The 23,563-nt window shown below is 34.4% G+C and overlaps 1 protein-coding gene across 5 annotated transcripts in view; it reads left to right on the top strand.

The window, feature by feature from the left end:
* DIAPH3 (diaphanous-related formin 3) overlaps positions 1-23,563 on the top strand; it is a 519,652-nt gene that overhangs the window by 294,692 nt on the left and 201,397 nt on the right. For all 5 annotated transcript variants that reach the window (XM_011990882.1, XM_011990885.1, XM_011990884.1 and 2 more), the window contains one exon: positions 7,018-7,257. In XM_011990882.1, the coding sequence (XP_011846272.1) occupies positions 7,018-7,257 (240 nt within the window). The remainder of the gene's footprint in view (positions 1-7,017; positions 7,258-23,563) is intronic.

The raw sequence follows: 23,563 nt of genomic DNA, 5'->3' as shown, positions 1-23,563 counted from the left end.
CCCAGCAGGTTTTATTATAGAAATTGACAAATGGTTTCTAAAACTCATATGGCATGCAAAGGACATCGAATGTAGAAAACCAATTTTAAAGAAGAACAGTCTTGGTGGACCTAAACTACTGATATAGCATCAAGGTAAAAGTTTTTGCTTAAGGATATAGAAATAAGCTTTCTAGAAGGTTAGAAACAGACTCACAAACATACCATCATTTGATGTTCAGTGATGTTCTTTGTATCAAATGATTTTGTAAAGTCTATACATCTTAGGGACCAAAATGTATCTCAACTCCTGCATCAGACCTCACTGAATAATTAGAGGAATGGAGTACGGACCTATACATGAAAAGAAAAAAGATAGCTAGAATAAAACGTAAATTTGTGAAGGGAATATAGAATCATTTAATCTACTTTGTAAAAACAGTTTGGCAATGTTTTAGGTTAGGTATACATTTGTACTATATTTTTTACTAATTTAATAGAAATGAAAACACTCATAAAAAAGTATTAATAATAGCCTGTGTTAGTTTCTTAGGGCTGCCCCCACAAATGTCTATGATCTTAGTGGCTTAAAACAACGGAGATTTATGCTTTCACATTTCTGAGGTCCAGAAATCATAAATGAAGGTGTTAGCAGGGTTCCTTTCTTCCAGAGGCTCTGAGTGAGAATCTGGTCCATTCCTCTCTGCTAGCTTCATTAAGCCATGCGCAATCCTTGGCGTTTCTGGGTAGATGCATCACTCCAGTCTAGGGCTCACCCTAAATCCAGAATGATTTCATCTTGAGATTCTTAATTTAATTACGTGTGCTAAAACTGTTTCCAAATATGATCACATTCAAGGTACCAGAGGTTAGGATTTAGACATACCTTTTGTGGGTCTCTGTTCAACTCAACCCACTACATAGCTCCAAACTGGGGTGGGGTAGGGGGAAGTCCATCAGCAGGAAAGTAGATACACAAATTTTGGTATGTTCTTGCATGGAAATCTGTTAATAAAAGGGAGCAAAGTACCAAATTATACATGTGTATAAATCTCAAAGTCAATTTTTTTTGAGTGAAAGAAGCCAGCTATATAAACTGTTTACCGTATAGTTTCATTAATATAAATTTCAAGAACAGGCAAAACTAAGCTATAGTGATTGAAAAAAACACTGGTTTTCTATGATGGGATGGGGATTGTCTGGAAGCGGGCATGAATGAATTTAAGACACTAATATGATTCTGGGGTTTATGCCAGCTTTTTAATTCAAGAGATATGGAACTTATGTGTTAAGACTGTGCTGAGATTGCCAAATTAAGTAGGAAGTCTCTTTGTTCTTTAGCTTTACCATTCATAGCTTTACTAGCTGATGATCCTGAGAATCTTCAAAACTCATTTGGCCCTCCTGTGAAATCCTTAGTGACCCAGAATTGATAGGGATTTATAAACAAAGGTGCAGCAATCTATGATGTCTATAGCCGATTGTTTATTTCTTGACTAAGTGGAGGAATATGCATTTTAGCCTTTTAATATTTTTGTACAAGCCTTGGCTTTACCTTTCTCCTATGAAATATGTAAAAATTATACCATATGTACTTTGTTTTTGTGTAGTTTTCTTAAATAACTTTAGCGTAGCAGCTTTAATATCATGAGTACATTTATTTTAAAAACATTTTTGATATTCTGAGTATTACCTCAAGCATAAGTCACTTGAATAGCTTTTTTTTTTTTTTTTTTTTTTTAAGCCTTTCTCCAAGTGAAATGAACTTGTGTTTTTTTCTGAGAATTCTGGAGATCATGAACATATTGGTCTGTTAACAATGAAAGATATTTTTTATATTATTAGAAAAATCAAGTTCAAAAATTGTTTCCCTAGTGTCTTAATTCTCTGTGATGTAAGTATTAGATCACACTACTTTCTCTTGTCTTTCATAAAAATGCATTTTTTTTTTACATGCTTCTTGCTTATTATACCTCTCCCATAGAGAACTGAAGAATTAGCTAATAGGAGAGTATGAGTGGAGAGTGTAGTGTGGAGCAGTAGTCCCCAACCGTTTTGGCACCAGTAAATGGTTTCATGGAAGACACTTTTTCCACAGATGGCAGGGGGATGGTTTTGAGATGATTCAACCACATTACATTTATTGTGCATTTTATTTCTATTATTATATTATACTATATAATGAAATAATTTTACAACTCACCATAATGTAGAATCAGTGGGTGCCCTGAGCTTGTTTTCCTGCAACTAAATGGACCCATCTGGGGGTGATGGGAGACAGTGACAGATCATCAGGCATTAGATTCTCATAAGGAGCATGCAACCTAGATCTTTTGTGTGTGCAGTTCACAATAGGGTTCTCGCTCCTGTGAGAATCTAATGTCACTACTGATCTCACAGGAGATCGAGCTCGGGTGGTAATGCAAGAAATAGGGAGCAGCTATAAATACAGATGAAGCTTCACCTGCTCCTGCTTGCTCAGGCCAGCTGCTCACCTCCTGCTGTGCAACCTGTTTCCTAACAGTTACTGGTGTGGGATCCCTGATGTGGAGGGACAACAAAAGTAGATCTGAAAAAGTATTAAAGATTCAGCACAATAGGAGGTAGTTGGGTATACTAAGGAGATAGGTAAGAAATATTGAGATAGTACAGGTGGCAGGCAGAGCTCATTGCAGGGTCATTTTCTGTAGTGTGTTACTTGATAACTACTGTGAAGAAATTAAAGTTCATTCTTACAAGAAAACATAAGAGAGGAAGTTTGAGTTCCAGATGATTTGTAAATTGTAGTTATTAATTCCCACATTGTGATGCTCTGAGTGCTAAGGACAGTTGATTAGCAGCAAGTTAGCTCTAGGCCTGGGTCCTACTCGCCAGGTGACTTGAAAGAGTCATTTCACCTTCCTGAAATGCTTTTCTATTATTCCTTATAATGTGATATCTACCAAGTATATGAACTAATGCTTTTAGAGTATTATAAATTAAGACTGAGGCCAGTAAATTCCCAGTCAGCAGGTTATTGTACTATTAGAAAGTTAAGTAAACAGTTTGTTTCATAATGACTTCAGGGAAGAATAAAAAAGAATAAAAAAAAAATCCTTTTGAGGGGTGCGGTGTAAGTCTGCGTAGTAGGACGGGGGAAGAAAACATCAGACAACCTGTATTTATAAAAGAAAATGTGTAAAGAAAACTAGATATGGTGTTAAACAAAGTTGTTGTAAAAATGATTCTTTTTCCTTATAGAATAATGGATAAAATTAAAATTATATGTGAAAAATATAACCATAATGAGATTACGAGAGACTACGTCTTCCTGGGAACCTTTCCAATTTTCTACTCCTTAAGACAGGCAGAAAGAATTCAATGATAAGGGCTGCAGGGGCAGCTACTATGGCTCCTGTGCCCCTCACAGCACTGAATGGGGCCCATTCAATACTTGTTGGTTCATTGATTTTTCTAAAGGTCTTTTTACGTTGTTCCCTCTCCAACAACATATATTGCCACAAACAAAATTTTGAAATAAAATTACCCTTAGGGTTCTGGATATTGCTTCTTCATTTTTACCAGTCATTGCTTTTAAGATCTCTTCATTCTGACATGTGACATCTGTGGGTGGGGAGGTTACAGGAGTACTGCTCCCTGGCTTCAAGAAAAACAGGAGTGAAATCAATGTATTTTTACTTTTTTGGATTGATCTTCAGATTACATCTCACTATTGTCATAGATTTGAGTTTTGTGAATTTGTATTGCTAAGACTTCATAACAATAGATTTAAAGGATAATTGTAAAAATGAAATTCTAATTTCTTCTAACATTCTAATTATTAACTAGCTTGCATTTTATGTTTATAGATTTTTTACCCTTTCCTTCTTCTCATTTTTAAAAATGACTTTCTGTTGCCCTTCAGAATATTATTTGAGCGTCATAGTTCTCCATTTCTGCATTCCACTTAGTCTTAGACAAGTCAGAAGTTTAGTTTTCTTAGCAGGAAAACAGAATGCAAATCCCCAATGTTGATAGAATATGAGAAGTGGTGAAGATGGGGAAACATTGGTCAGGGTTTTTACATATACATATATTTTCCCCCCTCTGAACCTTTTTTATTTGATTCCACCTGAAGAAATAGTTTGATCAAATAATGAGGAAAAGGACTGAGTGCAGTGGCTCATGCTTGTAATCCCAGCACTTTGGGAAACCTAGGTGGGCGGATCACTTGAGGTCAGAAGTTAGAGACCAGCCTGATCAACATGATGAAACCTTGTCTCTACTGAAAATACAAAAAATTAGCCAGGCGTGGTGGGTCACGGCTGTAATCCCAGCCACTCAAGAGGCCGAGGCAGGAGAATTGCTTGATCCCGGGAGGCAGAGGTTGCATTGAGCGGAGATTGTGCCACTGCACTCCGACCTGGGCGACAGAGTGAGACTCTGCCTTAAAAAAAGAAAAATAGCCCTTCTGTTATTATCATAGATTCCAAGATTTAGATCTTGGAACATTAACCTTAAATGGTATTTTGTTGTTAAATAAAAAGGGCAACCATTTGGCCTAGGGGTCATCATATGGCTAAATAGTGAACTAAAGACAGGTACCATCAGGTGACCTTTCAAGTTCCTTTCCCACTCAATAATTTTGTTCATTAAAATACATTTACTCAATAATAGTCAAATACTGATTTATCTAAACTTGGAAGAAAAAACATTAGGAAAAGGACATCTAATTTTTTTTAAAGTGTCGTTCAAAGCTTTGTTTTTAGGTTATTTTCCTGACTTTGCCTTGTCAGGGATTTTCATAAAGTCGTAGCACTTTGTTCTGCATTACATCATAGACTTACTCTGTCTTTTCAAGGTACCTGTCCCTAGTGCCAGATACACTCATTATTCATACAAATCTAGGTTATATTTTTCTAGGAGAATTAATTACTTTATGCTGGCTACATATGGTTAGCTTGTCAGCAGGAAAGCTTTAACATATTTTGGGGTGGTATAATGTAGGCATTTAAGCAGTCTCTTTTTTCTTCTGTGCATGAAAATAGTAGTACATTAATATATATTAGAATTAATATATTTTGTAATACAAATGTTTTGCATAGAATACTGGATAATTTCTTCTCATATTTATTGCAAGTATCTGACTTCATAATCATGAGTAATGGCAGTTACTGAAAACAGAGATGCTATGAGCCCATTAGACACCTTTAGAATGGCCATAACTACAGGTGCTACACGTGAGTGCTCTTTTGTACGTCTGACTGCTCTAAAGGACATATTACGTGTAACAGAGCATTACTCATGTTACCAATGTCATATGAACATCTTCCTTTTGCAATGGTTAAGGATAAAAAAAATCCAGGCAAGTGAACCCATCTGGAGACATATATTTTAAGAAAAAAGTCTTTGTGATAAGTGATCACTGCTTTAAAAGAACAGTTCATGCCCAGTAGGAATCAATATTCTAATAGTGCATCTCTTTGTCTCTTTATAACTTTTATATCGCTTACACTTACTCTATAAACTTTTAATGATGTTTCTTCTTTTTTTTTTTTTTTTGTCCTTTTTGAGCTTACATTCTTTCTTTTTCCTAGACAGTGGATTATGAAGACATTCCTTAAAGTGCCTTGTAAAGTAGACTTCTTATTAATAACTACATTAATTGAGCTCTTAGAATCTTGATTGTATACACATAACCATTTAATTTGGCAAGGGGCTGGGGAGAAACCTAAGTATAAATTAGATATTTATATTATTTGAAAATGGAACTCTTCATTCACTATAAGGCTTTGGTCTATATGAAAATACTCTCTCAGAGTTGTGTACAAAGAACTAATTGCTCAATTTTTGTCAGGTGAGTAAGCTGAGTTATGTTAAGTCATTAAGGCAGTGTCTATAAAATACTGGAGTCTAATAAGCCTTTGTCTAGTATACTTTAAGTAACGGTCATTATTATATTATGAACTGATAGCTTTCTGTGTCCCAAACAATCATGATTTTCATTATATTTGGCACCCTACAGGCTTCATATAGATTGGTCTTTTAGCCTTCCCTTTACAGTCTGTGACTAAGAGAAACAGTCCCTATTTTAACCTGTCTCTGCTTTTTTTCTGACCTTGCCTTAACCTGCTTTTGATATTTACAATAGTCGAAGTTCAACAATTTTACTATTACTGCCCCTTCAGTGCATTTTAAGTCCTGAATCCCTAATACGTTTGGTCAAGGAATTCGTATCTAGCTTAATATGTGGTATATCTTCAGCCTACACCTAATTGATTATTTCTTGCGTGTGTGTTGATATAACACAGGAGTAAGGATAAAGGCAGGAACTTGCCCCTTTGTTCTTTTAGACATCTCCAGTCCCCCACATTCCCAATAGAGAAACCCAGAGTCCCAGACAGGGTTAACTTGGCATGTGATAGATTTGTGGGTTTGCACTGCTTCTGCGGTTCTGCTACTCCCATGTTTCCTAACTCTGATTCTGCTAATTTAGTATGTGTCAGGAGTCATTCTACTTCCCTGTGTTTCTGAAGAAAGTCAATTTAGTACAAATTGGGACCTATTTACTCTCCCTCTATCTAACACATACTGTTAGTCAGCAGGGTTTCTGAGGACAGCAGTTGCTATTTGAAGAAAACAAACCCTCTTTAGACTTTTCTGAATATGTTTTAAACATGACCCAGTATATTGCAGTATTGAACGAAAATTATTCAAAATACTGACATGAATGCCTTGTAATTTGTGGCCTATGTATCCTGTTACCTTTTTAGAATTTAGTTTAAAAAATGCTTACTTTATTGCTTAATTAAACATTATCATTTAATTAAAGCTTTCTTTTCATTGAGCATCCAAATTGTTAATTTGGGTTTTGAGGGATGACTCTGGATTCCTTACAAAAACAAGCAGGGCTTTTCTCTCTTCCTGCTATCAGTTTTGGGAGACATACTGCTTCTTCGGTACTGTCATACCAATAAATCATCCCAGATTACTTGCAGTCGTACAGTACTAAAGTATACCATGCATTTTAAAGGAAATCTGCTGTTTTCTTTTCAATCAGATGAGCAATGTGAAGAGACTACGGCCACGGCTCAGTGCTATTCTCTTTAAGCTTCAGTTTGAAGAGCAGGTGAACAACATCAAACCTGACATCATGGCTGTCAGTACTGCCTGCGAAGAGATAAAGAAGAGCAAAAGCTTTAGCAAGTTGCTGGAACTTGTATTGCTAATGGGAAACTACATGAATGCTGGCTCCCGGAATGCTCAAACCTTCGGATTTAACCTTAGCTCTCTCTGTAAAGTGAGTTTGTTTTTTAAAAACACATATTTGCCTGAACACTTGCTCTTAAATGTCAGCCCTGATTACATTATTTAAATATTTTTTATTTTGATGTGCTCATTATCAAGAACTTGAACTGAACCATGAACTCAAACCCAGAGTGAACTGAGCTAATTTACTCAACCTCTGAACTAAATCCAAATACTAATTTTCTTCAATCTGTAAATCCAACTCAAGGATTTTATTTAATAACAAAATTATATCGTAAACCTATGCTTTCTCAAACCAATGAAATGGAACATCAAAATATTATTAATACTGACTCATACTTACTCAGTTCAGATACCTGTACATATATTGAATATTGCTTAGGATTGCCATTAACATTTTTACCTTTTAACTATTTAAATATTTCTCTGCATTGCTTTCAAAAGCAGACTAAAAGGAGAGAAAACTGAGACCCCTTTATATAAAGGGGGAATTATTATTTTGGAAATACATGCAACTCAGATATCATTGATTTTGAAGTGTTTCTATCTAAATATAATTGTAGAGGACATGAAAATAGAGTAAGTTTAGAGCCTTTTTTTCCTTCTGTGTTTTTCATAGGTTGAATTTCCTTACAGCAAATATATTCAATGTTTTGTAAAACAGAGCTCTTTCCTGAGGAGTGGGCCATAGTATTAGGGCTTTATTGATCTGCTTGCAACAAATTCTTCTTAGTTACACATCACAAGAAAACCGTTTTCTTGTTCTTGACCTCATGACAACTACACTCCCTGATTAAGGAATTTGATTATTGCTATTGCCAGTTAGGTAGGGAAGGTGAAAAACAAGTTCAGCTTTACCTATAGGTTTACTGCATGAAATTTCTTGTACAATTTCCCTGGCCTAAGCCTCTCATTTCTGTCAATGTCTTGTGAGTGTTGCCCTTGCCCCATCTCCATTCTTTTATTTTCCTCTCTGTTTTCTTAGGCAGCTATATTTGGTGAAGATCGCTAGCATGGGCGATACAATTCCTAAAACACATCCTGAAGACCTGGCACATCTATCCTGGGCTTACTCAGAGTGAAGTCCTGTGCCAGATGCTTTGCCAGATTCTTTCTTTAATGTATGTGATTAATATTTACCTGGCATACATGATACTCATATTTTCCACATGTAAACCATTAATTATGATTAAATGCTTTAATGAAGCCATATATAAAAAGTATGACAGCAGAGTTTAGACAGAGAGCCTAGCTCAGCCATGAGAGGGTAGTTAGGTATTCAGAGAGAAATGGGAATTTAAACTGGATCTTGAAGGATGAGCAGATGTTCTGTGAGAGGAAAAGGCATTTAAGCAAGAGTCAGCAGCTTCCATAAGGGTTATAGCACGGCATGTGTGAGTACAGTGAGTGGCCTACTACGTGTGCAAACTAGATGGGAAAGGAGTGGGGCTAATGAGACTGAGGTGGAAGTTGGTCTAGATTGTAAAGAGCTTTGAATATCCTGCCTAATGATGGGGATTTTATGGAGACACATTCTGTAAGGCAAGTAATATGATCAGATGTTTTGTAGCAAGATATGTCTATCAGCAGTATAGAAAAAGATTAAGCTGCACTGTTTAGTACTGTTGCCATTAAACATATATGGCTACTTAAATTCAAATTAGTTGAAATGTAAATAAAATTAAAAACATAGTTTCTCAGTCACACTCGCCACATGTCAAGTGCTCAGTGTCCATACCCATTGGCAGCATATATATGGCACATTACCATCATTGCATAAAGTTCTATTGGACAGCGCTGGGTTAGAGGGTTACAGTGAGGAGAGGTATTTGGTATTTGACTGACATGTAGTGTGAGACCTAAGAGAGCAACAGAGGAAACCAAACTGAGAAGGTAATAGGAAGGATGGTATGGGAGATGGCAGAGAAGAGAGAAAGGTCAAAGATAATTCCTAATTGTCTACCTTAGGCAACTAATGGGAGATATTGCTACTGGCATGTTTGAAGTGATTGCCCAAAGGAGAATAAGATCAGGGTTTTTTTGTTGTTATTCTACTCTTGTTTACCTCAGTATCTTAAAGGGCATATAAATGAAGCTTCCTTTTTCAATTATTTGGCAAAGGTTTGAGTGTCCACTAAGTTAACTATCATTGTGCTTTGAGATGATGGAGTTCCAAGCTAAGGTAACGGCAGAGGGGTTTGAGGTAGAATGTAGTGGGGATATAGGGAAGTATACAAATTCAGGGACATATGAGGAATTGTCAGGGTGTGCTGGTTATGAACTTGGAAACTGAAGGAGAAGGAGGCAAGCAAGAATGGCAGATTCAGGCTTTCCCTGAAAAGGAAGGCAAAGTAAGAAAAACAGGGTGGGGGGCAAGATAGGGGAAAGTTAAGTCCACAGCCACACGTGTACTACAGTCTGTTTCCTCGTGCAGAAGTGTCTGTGATCCTCTTTAAGTTTTACATCTCAGAACTATAGTTGACTCACAAAAAAACTGGCTGCATGCTCTTCCTCATGTCCTTATGCCTTCTTCTAAGGAAAGCTGTTGACAGGAGACTAGGTCTGATTACTGAGGTAAGATAGCCTACTACAGTGGTTGGTATATAGTAAGTACTCAATAAATAGCTTGAATGAATGAAATTTATTGTCATAAGACAAAAAGTAGTGTCTTATGTTTATTTTGTAGTTGAAAATAGACATCCTCTCATTGAGATACAATCACTGATGCATAGTAATTTTAAAATCTTTTACAAATGTACCGTAGCTGTTATTATTTTACTACAGTTAGTTGGCAAACCAGTTAATCTGTCTGCAGATAAAGAGTTGACTTTATTTTCATGCAATGATACTAAGTATTTTGATCATCCCTCTTAGGAGCCTTCTGTTGTGGAAGAAACAAAATAAATACTACAACTTCATGTTTTTTATTAGCCTACATGTCAAGTTGAAAGCATATATTGAACAAGATGATATCTCATCATATTTGTTATCAGAAGTAGCAGCTTGATCTTTGACAATTGTGATTGAATTTTCACACTGAGTATAAAGCATTTGGTTTGATGATAAGCTCCTACACAAGGAATTCCATATATATTTGACAGTAGAAAGACAGGGAAGTATTTTAATCTGTTAAAACATGCTGGGTAATTATATGACATTTAACATTTTATATCCGAAATCCTTACTTTTAAATGCCCTTTAGAAATTTAACTCAAGTATGAAAAATTCATGAAAATTCATATTAAATTAACTTTGCATTGTTTAGAAATAAGAGCATGAATACTTGAGTTTCATGCCCATTATACTTTAGTCTGGGGAGCTGTATCGTAGCTTTGTAGACATTTGTAGTCAGGATGGCAATAAGTAACTATAATATCTCTGGATTCAGAGAGAAAAAGATTTACTTTCTTATATCCCAAAGATTTGATGTGGCATATGACAAAAAAGTAAAATATGACATATAAGGTAAATATAACTGAATTTATGATTAAGATCTAAATAAAAATTAAAGTTGCTGTATAGGTGCTTGACTTTTTGGTGATCAAAGTGATGCGAAGACTTCACTTTATGAGCAAAAACAGTGTTTTCCCTGATTAAACCTTCATAAGAAATTTTGCATATGTATCTTTACAAAAGGAAAACATGTTGAATAGTGTTATAAACAACAAATGAGTCAGTTTCATCAGAATCTTTTTTTTTAGAACCATCTCCCTCTCTCCTCCTCTCTTCCCCTCTCCCCCAAAATATGTATTCTGGGCCTCTTAAGGACCTGGCACCTCATGCGAACCCTCATGATGAGAAACAAGATGTACGTTTCGGTCATAGTAATGCTACTTCTAGTTTAGCTAAAATAGTATAAGTACCTTGTTTTCTGATGGCTTGACTTTTTCAAAGGATAAACCTTGTAGAAATAATGGAGAACTGCTTGTCATTAAAAAATCCTCCAAATGTAGTACTGAACTTTAGATTAAAAAAAATGTATAATAGGCATTTTGAGATTATATTAATTTTGAGAGTGGGGGGACTGCTGTTGATTAAGTGGAAAACATATCTTTAGAAATTAAATTGGCAGACGGTAGATGTTTATCTGACCAACATGCCGACCTAGAAAAGTTTGTATCTGGTTAGTGTCAAAGATATTTCTCCAAGAGACGTGTTGATAGGGCCAAGTTCGTTTTTTTCAAAGGATTTTAGGTAAAGAGTGAATTGACCCCACCATCAAAGTTCAACATCATATTAAAATATATGAGATAATATTGACTGGTAAATTTAAGAAGCAGATGTTACTAATCCACATATAGTAGCTATAACATGTTTTTAATAATGTTTACTAATGTCTAATAAGATGTATAATTTCTGAGTAACAGATCATTCTGATCAGTACAACAAGGTGATGCAGCTCTTTGTTCCAGGTGATTAAATCAACTGACTTCCTATATTGGGGTAATAGATACAAATTTTGAAGGAGTTTACCACATGTAATAACTAATTTTTATTAGTATTTATGCTGTTATTCTTTGGGAAAATTGCAGAAACAAGTAACTATTGATCCCACTTTAAATTTATCCATACTGTCACTTTGTAGGAAGCCTTCTGTTTTCTGTGGCAGTAGAATATCTAATGAGTTCATCTCAAAGTTGAAGTCATCAAAGAATACATGGTAATGGGGCTATGGGTGTTGAGGATTAGGTGCTAAGACGATGAGGGGGTGACAGACAAAATTACTTTTTCCTAAATTCTCTTTTCTAATGCATGAATTTTTTATATGATTCTGGATATTCCCTTTATAAGCAAAAAGTGGAAAAAGTAGAATAACTCCACCAGAGTTGTGATGGGGATAATTAAAACAACATAAACAACAACAAACATTGAATTCTCATGTTCTTTAATGTTTCCACCAAGCCTAATGAGACTCTTTCCAAAATTGTGACAAATCTCTTTCGGATGACATTGATTAGCAACCTGGAGTACCCTTTAAGAAATACTGATGCCGCAGTCCCCACACAGTTCAATTAACTTAGAAAAAGAATGGTTGTGGATCCTGACTGGTGGCATTTTTAAAACCACTTCCTAGGTGATTTTAATACTCAACTTGAAGTGTGAATCACTTGGTCTTCTGCCCTGCTTTCATATCCCAGAATGGAAAATCCCTGACTGGTGGTCTGGAACCAAAAGCAAACATGAAAAAATGAAAATTAACCAACACCAAAGCCAAAACAAAAAAGAAACAACTTGACTTCTTCACTTAAGAATGAGTGGTGAGGCCAGGCGCCATGGCTCACACCTGTAATCCCAGCATTTTGCGAGGCTAAGGCGGGCCTGTCACCTGAGGTCAGGAGTTCGAGACCAGCCTGGCCAACGTGGAGAAACCCTATCTCTACTAAACTACAAAAATTATCCGGGCGTAGTGACGGGCGCCTGTAATCCCAGCTACTCTATTCAGGAGACTGAGGCAGGAGAATCACTTGAGAATCACTTGAACCCAGGAGGCAGAGGTTGCAGCGAGTCGAGATGGTGCCACTGCACTCCAGCCTGGGTAAAAAGAGTGAGACTCCGTCTCAAAAAAAAAAAAAAGAATGAGTAGTGAAAATATTTTCAAAAATTGCTGCTTTCCTCTCATGCCAAGCTAAACATTACTCTGAAAATGAAAACTTTGAAAAGGAGTGTGAATTTCAGGCATGTAGTGGAACTGAAATAAGTTGAAGGCCTGTTTCTCGAGTCATTTTGCAAGTCTCTACCTTGTACAAGAAGAGTTTCAGTGACTATAAAAGCGTGAGACAGGATACCTTTGCCTATTTCAGGCAGTTTGTATTTTGCATACCTGTCACACTCACACAAGTTAATACTGTGAGTCGTTTTTGTGAAATTTTGATCCCTATGTATCACTTTTTCCTTTACTCTATGAATTTATTTTTAAGAAAGATCTCTGCCAAGCAAATCCATTGTTCCATTTGCATTCAGGTTATTTTGGGAAGGATTTTTATTCTTTATTAGATTGGCAAAATTATACCAGTAAATTTTGGCAACCTTTTAAAGTAAAGCAGTATGGGCCAAAGACTTGCAAATAACAAATGCCATTCTTATTTTACATGCAGCCAATTAAATCACAGAAATACTGATTTCCAAAGCAATGTGAAACTATTTAGAATGCTCAACCCCCTTTGACTCATTCATTAACACATTTAATCTATGACATTTTCTAAGAAATATTTAATTGGCTTTTCTAAATAGCATTTTGGTAAATTCTTTTCACTTCACCTTTGTTTTTCAATTGCTATTAAATGTTGTAAATGAGAATGATTCTTTTAATAGAATTATAAAAGATAGTGACTTTGCTCAGGCTCAGCAAATAGGCTACTTGTGGGCCTTCATCTTCCTGCTCTCATAGCAAACATAGCTTCTCTATCACACTACGCTTTCCCCCAAACACCCAGCCTCCGAATCCTCCTCAGCATCATGCTTATAGACAACTGCCTCCTCAGAGATAGCACCTAAAGTGAATATTACCATCCCTGTTTAATTCAGATTTCTCTTTTATATATTTTATAAGTGAAAAATTAAAAACGGAAACAAGACACTCCATTCCTGATACTCTAACAAGTGTCTTACCTCTCCTTTATCAAGGGTCTGCATTGTTTCTACATTTTTGGAATCAGAGACAAAACATGCAACATTATTACCCACATAGTGATACTTAGCCATTGGTACCTATGAACATTTGTTCTTGGGGGATGGGGAGAGGATGATGATGAAATGTGTCATAAGTGGCTTTGAACTGTGGTTCCAGCATTGGGAGGTACATAATCCACCACCACCAGAAGAAACTGAAAAATATCACTTGAGATATATCAGGCATGTGTTTTGTTAAGTCCTTTAATGTAAAGTTCACAAGTTTCTGTATTTATATTTAAAAAAACAAAAACATCTCATTTAAAATCATTCTGTTTGATCTGCTTATATGAAACACGAAAATGAAAATACAACTTATAAAATTTTGTTGGATACAATGAAAGCAATGCTTACAGGGAAATTTATAGCATCAAGTGCATACATTAGAAAATAAGAAAGATCTAAAAATAATAATTTTTAACCTTAGGAAACAAGAAAAAGAAGAGCAAATGGACTCTGAAGAAGATAAGACAAAGCACTAATATATACTAGAGCAGATATCAATGAAATTGATACAGAAAATTAATAAAGTCAAGCCCACCAATATCTGATTGAGTCTTTAAAAAGATCAATAGCCAAGCTAACCAAGAGAAAAAGTAGATACAAATTACCCATATCAAAAATGAAAGAGAGACTATCATTACTGATCCTATGGATGTTAAAAAGATAGCGGAAGAATATTATTAACACGACCAAGCCTACAAATGTGATAACCTAGATGAAATGGACCTTGATAGATGCCATCTACCAAAAGTCACACCAGAGGAAATGGATAATCTGAATCTATTAAAGTACTTGAATCAATAATGAATAACCTTCAAAAACAGAAAGAACAAGACTCAGATGGTTTCACCAGTAAATTCTATCAAACATGTAAGGAAGAAATAATTTCAATTCTCTAAATCTGTTCAAGTAAATAGAAGCAGAGGGAACACTTTTTAATTATTTGCATCCAAGCTGGGTGCGACATTTGAAAATCCGTTAATGTAATCTATCACCATCAATGAACTAAAGAAGAAAACTTACCAACAGATGCAGAAAATGCATTTGACAAAATCCAACATTCATTAATGAGAAAAATTCTCACCAAATTAGGGATGGAGGGGAACTTCCTCAAGTTGTGATAAAGAACATCTACATAAAACCAACCGCTAGCATCATACTTAATAGTAAGAAACTAGATGTTTTTTCCCTAAAATTAGAAACAATGCAGGTGTATTTTCTCTCACTACTCCTCTTGAACATTGTGGTGGAAGTCCTAGCTAATACAATAAGACAAGAAAAATAAAAGCTATAAAAATTGGGGTAGAATAAACACAACTCTTTCTTCACAGATGAAATGATTGCCTATGTAGAACCCCCTCACGCGCTCCGCCACCAAATTGACAAAAAATAAACCTCCTGGAACTGTTAAGCAATGATATCAAAGTTTTAAATTATGAGGTCCCCTATTTTAAAAAGCCATTGGTTTCCTGTATACCAGCAATGAACAATTGGAATTGGAAATTTAAAACATAGGTATTAATCTAACAAAATACATATAAGATCTGTATGAGGAAAACTACAAAACTTTGAAAGAAATCAAAGAAGATCTAATAAAGTAATAGATATTTCATGTTCATAGAAAGCATGTCTCAGTATGGTTAAGATGTCATTTCTTCCCAACTTGATCTATAGGTTCAATAGAGCCCCAGTGAGAGTTCCAGCAAGTTGTTTTATGCATATTAACAAAATGATTTCAAAGTTTGTATGGGGAGGCAAAAGATCCAGAATAGCTAACACAATACTGAAGAAGAAGAACTAAATTGGAAATCTGACACTCTGACTTCCAGACTTAGTATAAAACTGCAATAAGGAAAAGATTGTGGTATTAGCCACAGGAAAAAAAATTTTTTTTTTTAAATAATGGACCAGAATATAGTCCTCAGAAATAGATTCGTATAAATATAGTTGGTTGATATTTGACAGAGGAACAAAGGTAATTCAATAGTGAAAGAATAGTCTTTCTTTTAAAGAAAAGGTGCTAGAACATCTACATTAAAAAAAAAAAAAAGTTACCAGACGTAATATCTTTCACAAAAATTAACTAAAAATTTATCATAGACCTAAATATAAAATGTAAGACTATACATTTTATAGAAGATAAGAGAAAATCTATGTGACCTTTGTTTTGATTATGATGTTTTAGATATAACACTAAAAGCATGATCTATGAAAGAAAAAAATTGATAAATTGAACTTTATTAAAATTTAAAACTGTGGCAAACAGTTAAGACAATGAAAAGACAACAGGCTGTAAGAAAATTTTTCCAGAACACATATCTGATAAGACTTTTATCTAAAATGTACAAAAACTCTTAAAACTAAGAAAATAAACAAACCAGTTTAAAGAAATGATCAAAAGATGTGAACAGATACCCATCAAAACGTATAGGTGTTAAGTAAATATTGAAGGGATTAAAATATGCTATTCTGGTATATTGACTATTTAATTTATAGATACTTGAAAAATAGTAGGTATAGAAAGATCACTTTGACCTCCTTGCTATTTCTTAAAAGCAGAAGATAAAATTTTGATGCAAAAGATGGCCTTCCTATACCAGAAAGATGCAGTATCTTTAATCTTCAACAATAAAAAGTCTCAACAAAGAGAATTTTGTAGAGGCCTTGTTAAAAATAATTTCCCACCTAATGTAGTTGCTTCTTAACAACTATTCTTTGCTCAACCCAGTATATGGGTAACTGACTCTATTTCTTTCAATCTTCATTCCTTTGATGGCCTTTGTGCTACGGAAAACTTGCATTACACGTTTCTCCTGTTAATCTATCTCACGTCAAATTAAATTGTCAGACCAGCAAGGACCCTAAGAGGATGGAGCTGTAATTTTTCTGACCCTATAATAGTCAGCAGCATATGTCATTAAGGAATTGCAAACTAAAACAATGAGATGCCACTGCATATGTACTGGCATTGCTAAAATACTAAACGCTGACAGCACCAAGTGCTGGTTAGTATATAGTACAACCTTCATTCATTGCTAGTGGGAAAGCAAAATATGGCACATCAACTTTAGATAACAGGCAGTTACAAAGCTATATGTAGAACAAACCATCCAGTAATCACAGTCCCGGATATTTACCCAAATGAATTGAAAACAACACACAAAAACCTGCTTACAAATGTTTACAGCCATTTTATTCGTAATTGCCTGAACTTGGAAGCAAGCAACATGTCCTTCAGTAGGTGAATGGACAAACTATGGTATATTCATTTGGAATATTATTCAATATTAAAAATAAATGATCTCCTTAAGCCAAGGAAAGACATGGAAGAACATTAAATTCCTATTGCTAAGTGAAAGAAACCAGACTGGAAGGGCTATGTACTGTATGATTCCAACTATGTGATGTTCTGAAAGTGACAAAAGTCTAGAGACAGTAAAACATCAGTAGTTGCCAGGGGTTCTGGGGAGAGGGAAGAAGGAAGGAATAAATAGGTGAGACACAGAATTTTTTAGGGTGGTAAAGCTATTCTGTATAACACTGTAGTGATGGATGAATAACACTGAGTTTATCAAAACACATAGAACTGCAGAACACAAAGAGCGAACCTGAATGTGGAAACTGGTTAACAATAACGTGTCAATACTGATACATTACTTGTCACGAATGTACCATACAAATGTAAAATGTTTACCACAGGATAATTTGTGTGTTCGCATAGGGAAGGATATATAGGAACTCTGTTTTCTGTTCATTTTTCCTGTAAAGCTAAAATTGCTCTAAAATATAAAGTCTGTTAATTATTAATAAAATTTTAAGGGTTAAAAAAGCTTTAATTTAAAATTAATGTATTTGGTCCAGTTGTATAAACAATCTAAACATGTTCACTTTCTAAGCACTTTCTCCAATTTTTGTTAATTGTTCCCATAAGAAATTCTTATTATTAGATTAAGAAATCCATGCTCTAAAATAGCAGTTTAGTTATATAGCTTTGGCTGGACAGTATTGGACTCCAGTGAGTTTTCTGAAACTACTCCAAACAAGAATATCTTTAAAATTTTTGACATATGTTACTAAATTATTTTCCTGGAGGTTTTACTGATTTGCACATGCCTGCAGTGGCTTTCATAGACTGGCACTATGAAAGTGCCGGTCTCACTGCAACCCTGCCATGATTCGTTGTTCTTGGTGAGAGTGTTTTTGTTAGGGTAGAGAGTGCTGATATAGTTGACGAAGCAGTATCTTGTATATTTTTATATCTTTGATCATCCGAGGTTTAGCGTTTTAAAAATATATTTGTATTCTAATCATATTTGTTCCCTTGCAGATTGTTTATTCTAGTAGTTTTTCCCATTTGCCTGTTATGAATGTGTGTTTTCTGATCTCTCAGTACTAAAAGAACTGAAAATAGTCCTTTTTTATAAAGAACATTGAGCTGTTTTATAACTTTTGCGGGAAAAAGGGGGCCGTATGAACAGAACAGTGCAATATAATAGACAATGTAATATGCTAAACTTTTACTAAAAAACAAAAATGCTTTTTGTATAGAAGTTTCTACACTCACTGTAATTCAAGAGAAATGTGTTAAAAATATAATTCAGAGAAAGTGTGTGGGGATATGGTAGCATATTATAATTATGGAAGTCCACATTATTTAAAGCACTTTCTTGGTCACTTAATGTTTTAATTCTCATCATTTTAAAATGAAAGTTAATATAAATTGTTTTTATATACGAGTGCCATAAGTAATTTAATATTTATATGCCTTAATATCTAATTTACCTAATATCAATTAGTTTCTATCTTTAAAATTATTAAGAAAGTTGTATTTTAGTATTAATGGTTATGGTTATGGCAGTGGCATAAGCACCTCGGGCTTGTTTTGTTTTGTTGTTTGTTTTAAGAGCCAGGTCTCACTCTGTCACCTATGCCGGGGTACAGTGGTGAGTTTATATAGCTCACTGCAGTCTTGAACTCCTAGGCTCATGCAATTCTCCTGCCTCAACCATCTTGTTTTATTTATTTCAAGATTTTCATTGCCATTTGTCTTGGAATGATACTGTTTTGTTTTGAAAAATTTCATTAGCACAATGATTATTTAAAATATATATATATTTAAACATTTATATATATGTTTTATATATATATATGTAAATATATATATGTAAATAAAGCAAGAGCCCATCTCAAATACACACACACACACAAACACATACCAGGCACACACACAAGCACACACACATACCAGAAAACAATATCCATTCTATAATGGTGGTTGGTTTTATTAGTGAATTTGTACTACCACATTGACTTTTTGAGCTTTCTATCTGAGCAACTGTGATATAGTCTTTGTCAGTGTGTCTTCATACATTCATTTTCACATGGATACCTTTATGCTATTTTATGCATACGCAATCCACTTTATTCTGCAAAAGATTTGAAATGGGATATGATGCTATTAAAATATAGTTGTATAAATCCATTGAAGGTTAAACTTTATAGATACCTTTTTCTTCAATCATGTGATATTATATTTTGTCAGCAGTTATCCGTTAGAAATATATAAAGAGTTGCTATTTGATTGATATGATTCAGATGGCATTTCATTTATTTTACAGATAAAACAATAGAATTTTGTGCTCTTAGAGCTAGAAATGACCTCAAGGGAGTGTGGTGTCTGTTTTTAGATGCTTTCCATGCTAGAATTAGCAGGTTAAAGGGTGCTAATATTTTTAATTGCATTAGTGCTCTTTTGTTGTTTTACTACCATTTTTTGAGAATTTGCTTTCTTTTGTTAATAATAAGCTAGGCTAAAGACTTCTATAAAGAAACTATATTTTATAGTGGATAAGAGCTTTGTATTCACACAGACATGCGTTCCAATCATTGGCTCCATGTGATCCAGCGTAAGCTATATGATCTCTCTAAATTTCCTTTTTCCTTTTTAAATAATGGATATAATGCTAGTTGGGGGTTGTATGTTTTAAGCAGTTAACATGTGTTATATTATTTGACTAGTGTCTGTCTCATAATAAGTACCAAACAAGAATTGCTACTGTCATCCTCAGCATTAATATTATTCAAAGGTTGTATTCTTCTAAACTGTTAATGGTGCCATGACAAGATTTTTCAGAACTTTGTCATGTTTCTGGTGGTCACTAATGTCCACAGCATCTAAACATCTAAATATTCAATGCTGCTTTGATACATACCTAGATTATAGGAACATAATGATGCGGAATAGAGTTATTAATGTGATAATATTCTTAGGATGTAAGTTTCATTATTTCAAACAGGAAGGGATTCTAGTTCCTTGACTTCTGAAGATCATCAAGATGCTGAGTTTTTATTTTAGGGTTTTAATTTAAATTATTTCTGTGTAACTAAGATAATGGAATATTCTTTAAATGTCATCCAAATTTGTGCTGAATACCTCAAAAATATCCCCAAACCTTACACTGTAACTACAAGGGAGTTTTACTTCAGACTGACAACTAGGCCATGATTTATTACAGGATCCACTTTTAACATTATTTTGTCTGGAATGAACAGAGTGGTTGGAGAAACTCCATCCATCTTTTGTTTATTTGACATTTATGCCACATTAAATGTGCCTTAAAGAAACAATACATAAATAGGAAATTCTATTTAACAGTGATGATTACTCATCAGTAAGATAAATCTCTTGACAATAATACAAAAGAAATTCTGTCAAGCACTGACTGTTAAAGTTTAAATAAAGCATACTTTTAACCTGAACATATTTTTAAAGCCAATATTTTATTTTCTTTCCAAGATTTAGCATTGCAAAGTGTACTTAAGTTGTTACTCATCTTCAACAAAATTAACACTGTCTTCCAAGATTTAATTGTTCTAACTCAGAAACTGATTATGATATGAATTAATATGATAGGAGTAGAAGTAGAATGTGCCTTTTTAGTTGGTAATGTTCATTAATGAAACAAAAAAATATTGAGCAAATGGATAAGGACCTAATACATTTTATGCTTTCATGCTTTTGGAAGACTTTTTGAAAAATGATTAGAGGGGAAGGAGAGAATAGAGTAGTTGAGGCAGGAAGAGTGTCTTGGCAGCATTGTGAAATTTTTCTAGAGAATGTTAGAACATGAATGAAAAATCTCTGCCCTGGAGTTTAGAGTTGCATAGTAATTTCTAAATGAGACACCATGCATTATCAACAACATGCTTCTTTTCTGAACCTCTTATTTATTAGGCTTAGTTTCAAATTTATTTACTTGAAAGTTTGAATGGTGTCTTTCAATTGTTAAATACCCATTTTGAAATGATAGGAGTAATGTGCTACCCTTTACTATTCAGTGAGTGTACTTTTTAGTATTAGACTGTTCCCAGTATGCTGCTTGCTACTCAGTTGATGTATTCAACAAGACAACCCATGGTAGCACCCTCCGCCTAAATCAGTGTTTAGCTTTATAATTGTCTCTGAATAACTCAAATCTGTGTTTGACTTGAGTACTTAACATTTATTAAACTAGTAGTTGCTACAAACTACATTGTGTTCCATGATTCTAAATTCTGAATTCTCATTGCTTATAAATAAAGACCAAGATTGATCCAATTGGTTGTTCTTCCATCATTGAGATTTCTTGATACGTTAATCCTAGCAGTTGCTGGCTGTTTAGCTATATCACAAATACTACTGGAATACTCTCTCTAGGCTTTACAAATTATGGAAGTAGATGGTGATTGTCTTAACATTCCACACAGACTACAAGGGTGTAGACTGGTAACGGATTGCTGAGAGTTCAGAGTAGGAAGGATGTTCCCCAAGTAGTCCTTGCTGTAAATGAGGGTAGGTGAGAAAAAGGATCTTTGCTACTAGGGTGGTTTTTAACAAAACAGAATACAACTTTCATGTTAACTTTTGGTGGCTGTACAAAGAGAAAACTATTTGTAAGAGTTTGCTGCTTTTAATCTGGCCTTACCTATTTAAAATGATAGTATAAATGAAATTATAGGATTGTAAGGAAACTTTTAAAAATTGTGTTTGACATTCATGAGTCTATATGTAAAAACAGAAGCCTATAGAATGATTCCAAGTGACCCAAACATACAGAAATAACTCTGAAATGAGATTATTAATACATTTCTCCATTCTTCTAGTTTTTTAAAATTAGATTGTACTGTGTCTACTAACTCTTAGTTCCACTATAATATATACTTAATATTTTTAGAGTAAAAGGTGAGTTTAGAGTTTCTATGTTGTTTCATTTTCTTATTTTACCTGTGTGAAAGCTAAGGTCCAGTAACTTGCTCAAGACTATTAATTAGTCAAGGGCATGCTTTAACATTGCCAAATCATCCACATATGTTAGTGACAATTTGTCTAGGTAGTCAATGGAGTCATATTTTTGAAGCATCCTTTTATAAAACACTCAGCTCTATGTTGTGAAATCTGTATTTCTTTTAAATAAGGTACCAAATAATGGACTAAGTGTTCATATTCAGTCTGTTTTTAAAGTACTGGGAACCACTGTATAACTTGCATGTTGTGTAGGTCAGCATAGCATTTAAACCTATTACATGTGTCATGTTGTGAAAGTAAGGCTGTCTAGGTGGGTAACTCACTGTTCTCAGGGCTATGATAGTTTTTGAATCAATAAGTAGTCAGTATGTTAATATGTTTGATGGCACAGAAATCTCTCATTCTTCCACTACCGGGCATTCACAGTTATTTGGTATTTTTCTGATAGTGATAGAATATTTAGTGAGGTTGGATTTTTTAAAATATTACTTATGGGAATTTATTTAGGAATCTATTTTAAAGTGGGAAATTCTTGGAAAGGAAGCAAGTAAATAGGGCTGTGCCTAATTAGATATGCCTTGAATTTCCAGCTCTAAATTAAATTCTGGTGGAAAAGACTCATTTTTTTTAACCCTTTATTTGTATCTCTGCTTTAAATGATTACTTGATGGTAGGGAATGCTACTAGATTACCTATTAGTCCTGTGTTCATACCACTCCTCCTTGCCAATACTTTCTACCCCAACACTACACAAAACCCAAGATAACTTCTATCATTGTTCAAGTTTTTGCTTTACTACCTCTCCCTGTAATTGTACTCCTTAGCCATTTCAGATTAGGATTGGTCCACCCTGGTCATGTCAAGTCCGTATCCTCTTTTCATTCATTCTACATGCCTGTTTATGTTAATTTGATCAACTGGTCACAAGTTGGTGCCCCAGTTTATTCCTCTGAGGTCTAGCTATGTATCTTCAATAGGTATTTTTCAGGGATAAAAAATTGGTTCTTGGAGAGCAAAAATGTTTTACTTGTTTAACTAGTTTTTCGGTGTAAAACACAGAAATGCATACAGTATATAAACAAATGCATCACCTTTGTGGTTTTAAAATTTTATAGGTGCAATTAGGGAAAAACTGCCTAAAAACTCCTTAGGGGGCAATCATGAAAAAAAATAATGAAAACGTGTTCTATACATAGATAGATAAATTTATGTTCTTTCAAGACATCTGGATACTGCCGAAAAGCTTCAAAGTTACCTTGTCCAAAGCAAACAATTTTCTTCTTTGGCCACCTCACACAAATCTGTTTCTCATCTTTTCTGACCTGTGTTAGTTTACAGCATCTGGGTTTCCACACCCACATGGTCTCATTGTCCCCATTTC

The sequence above is a fragment of the Mandrillus leucophaeus genome, unplaced genomic scaffold (genome assembly GCF_000951045.1).
Source record: "Mandrillus leucophaeus isolate KB7577 unplaced genomic scaffold, Mleu.le_1.0 Scaffold387, whole genome shotgun sequence".
NCBI classification, from domain to species: Eukaryota; Metazoa; Chordata; class Mammalia; order Primates; family Cercopithecidae; genus Mandrillus; species Mandrillus leucophaeus.
This window is presented reverse-complemented; position numbering and strand designations above follow the sequence as displayed.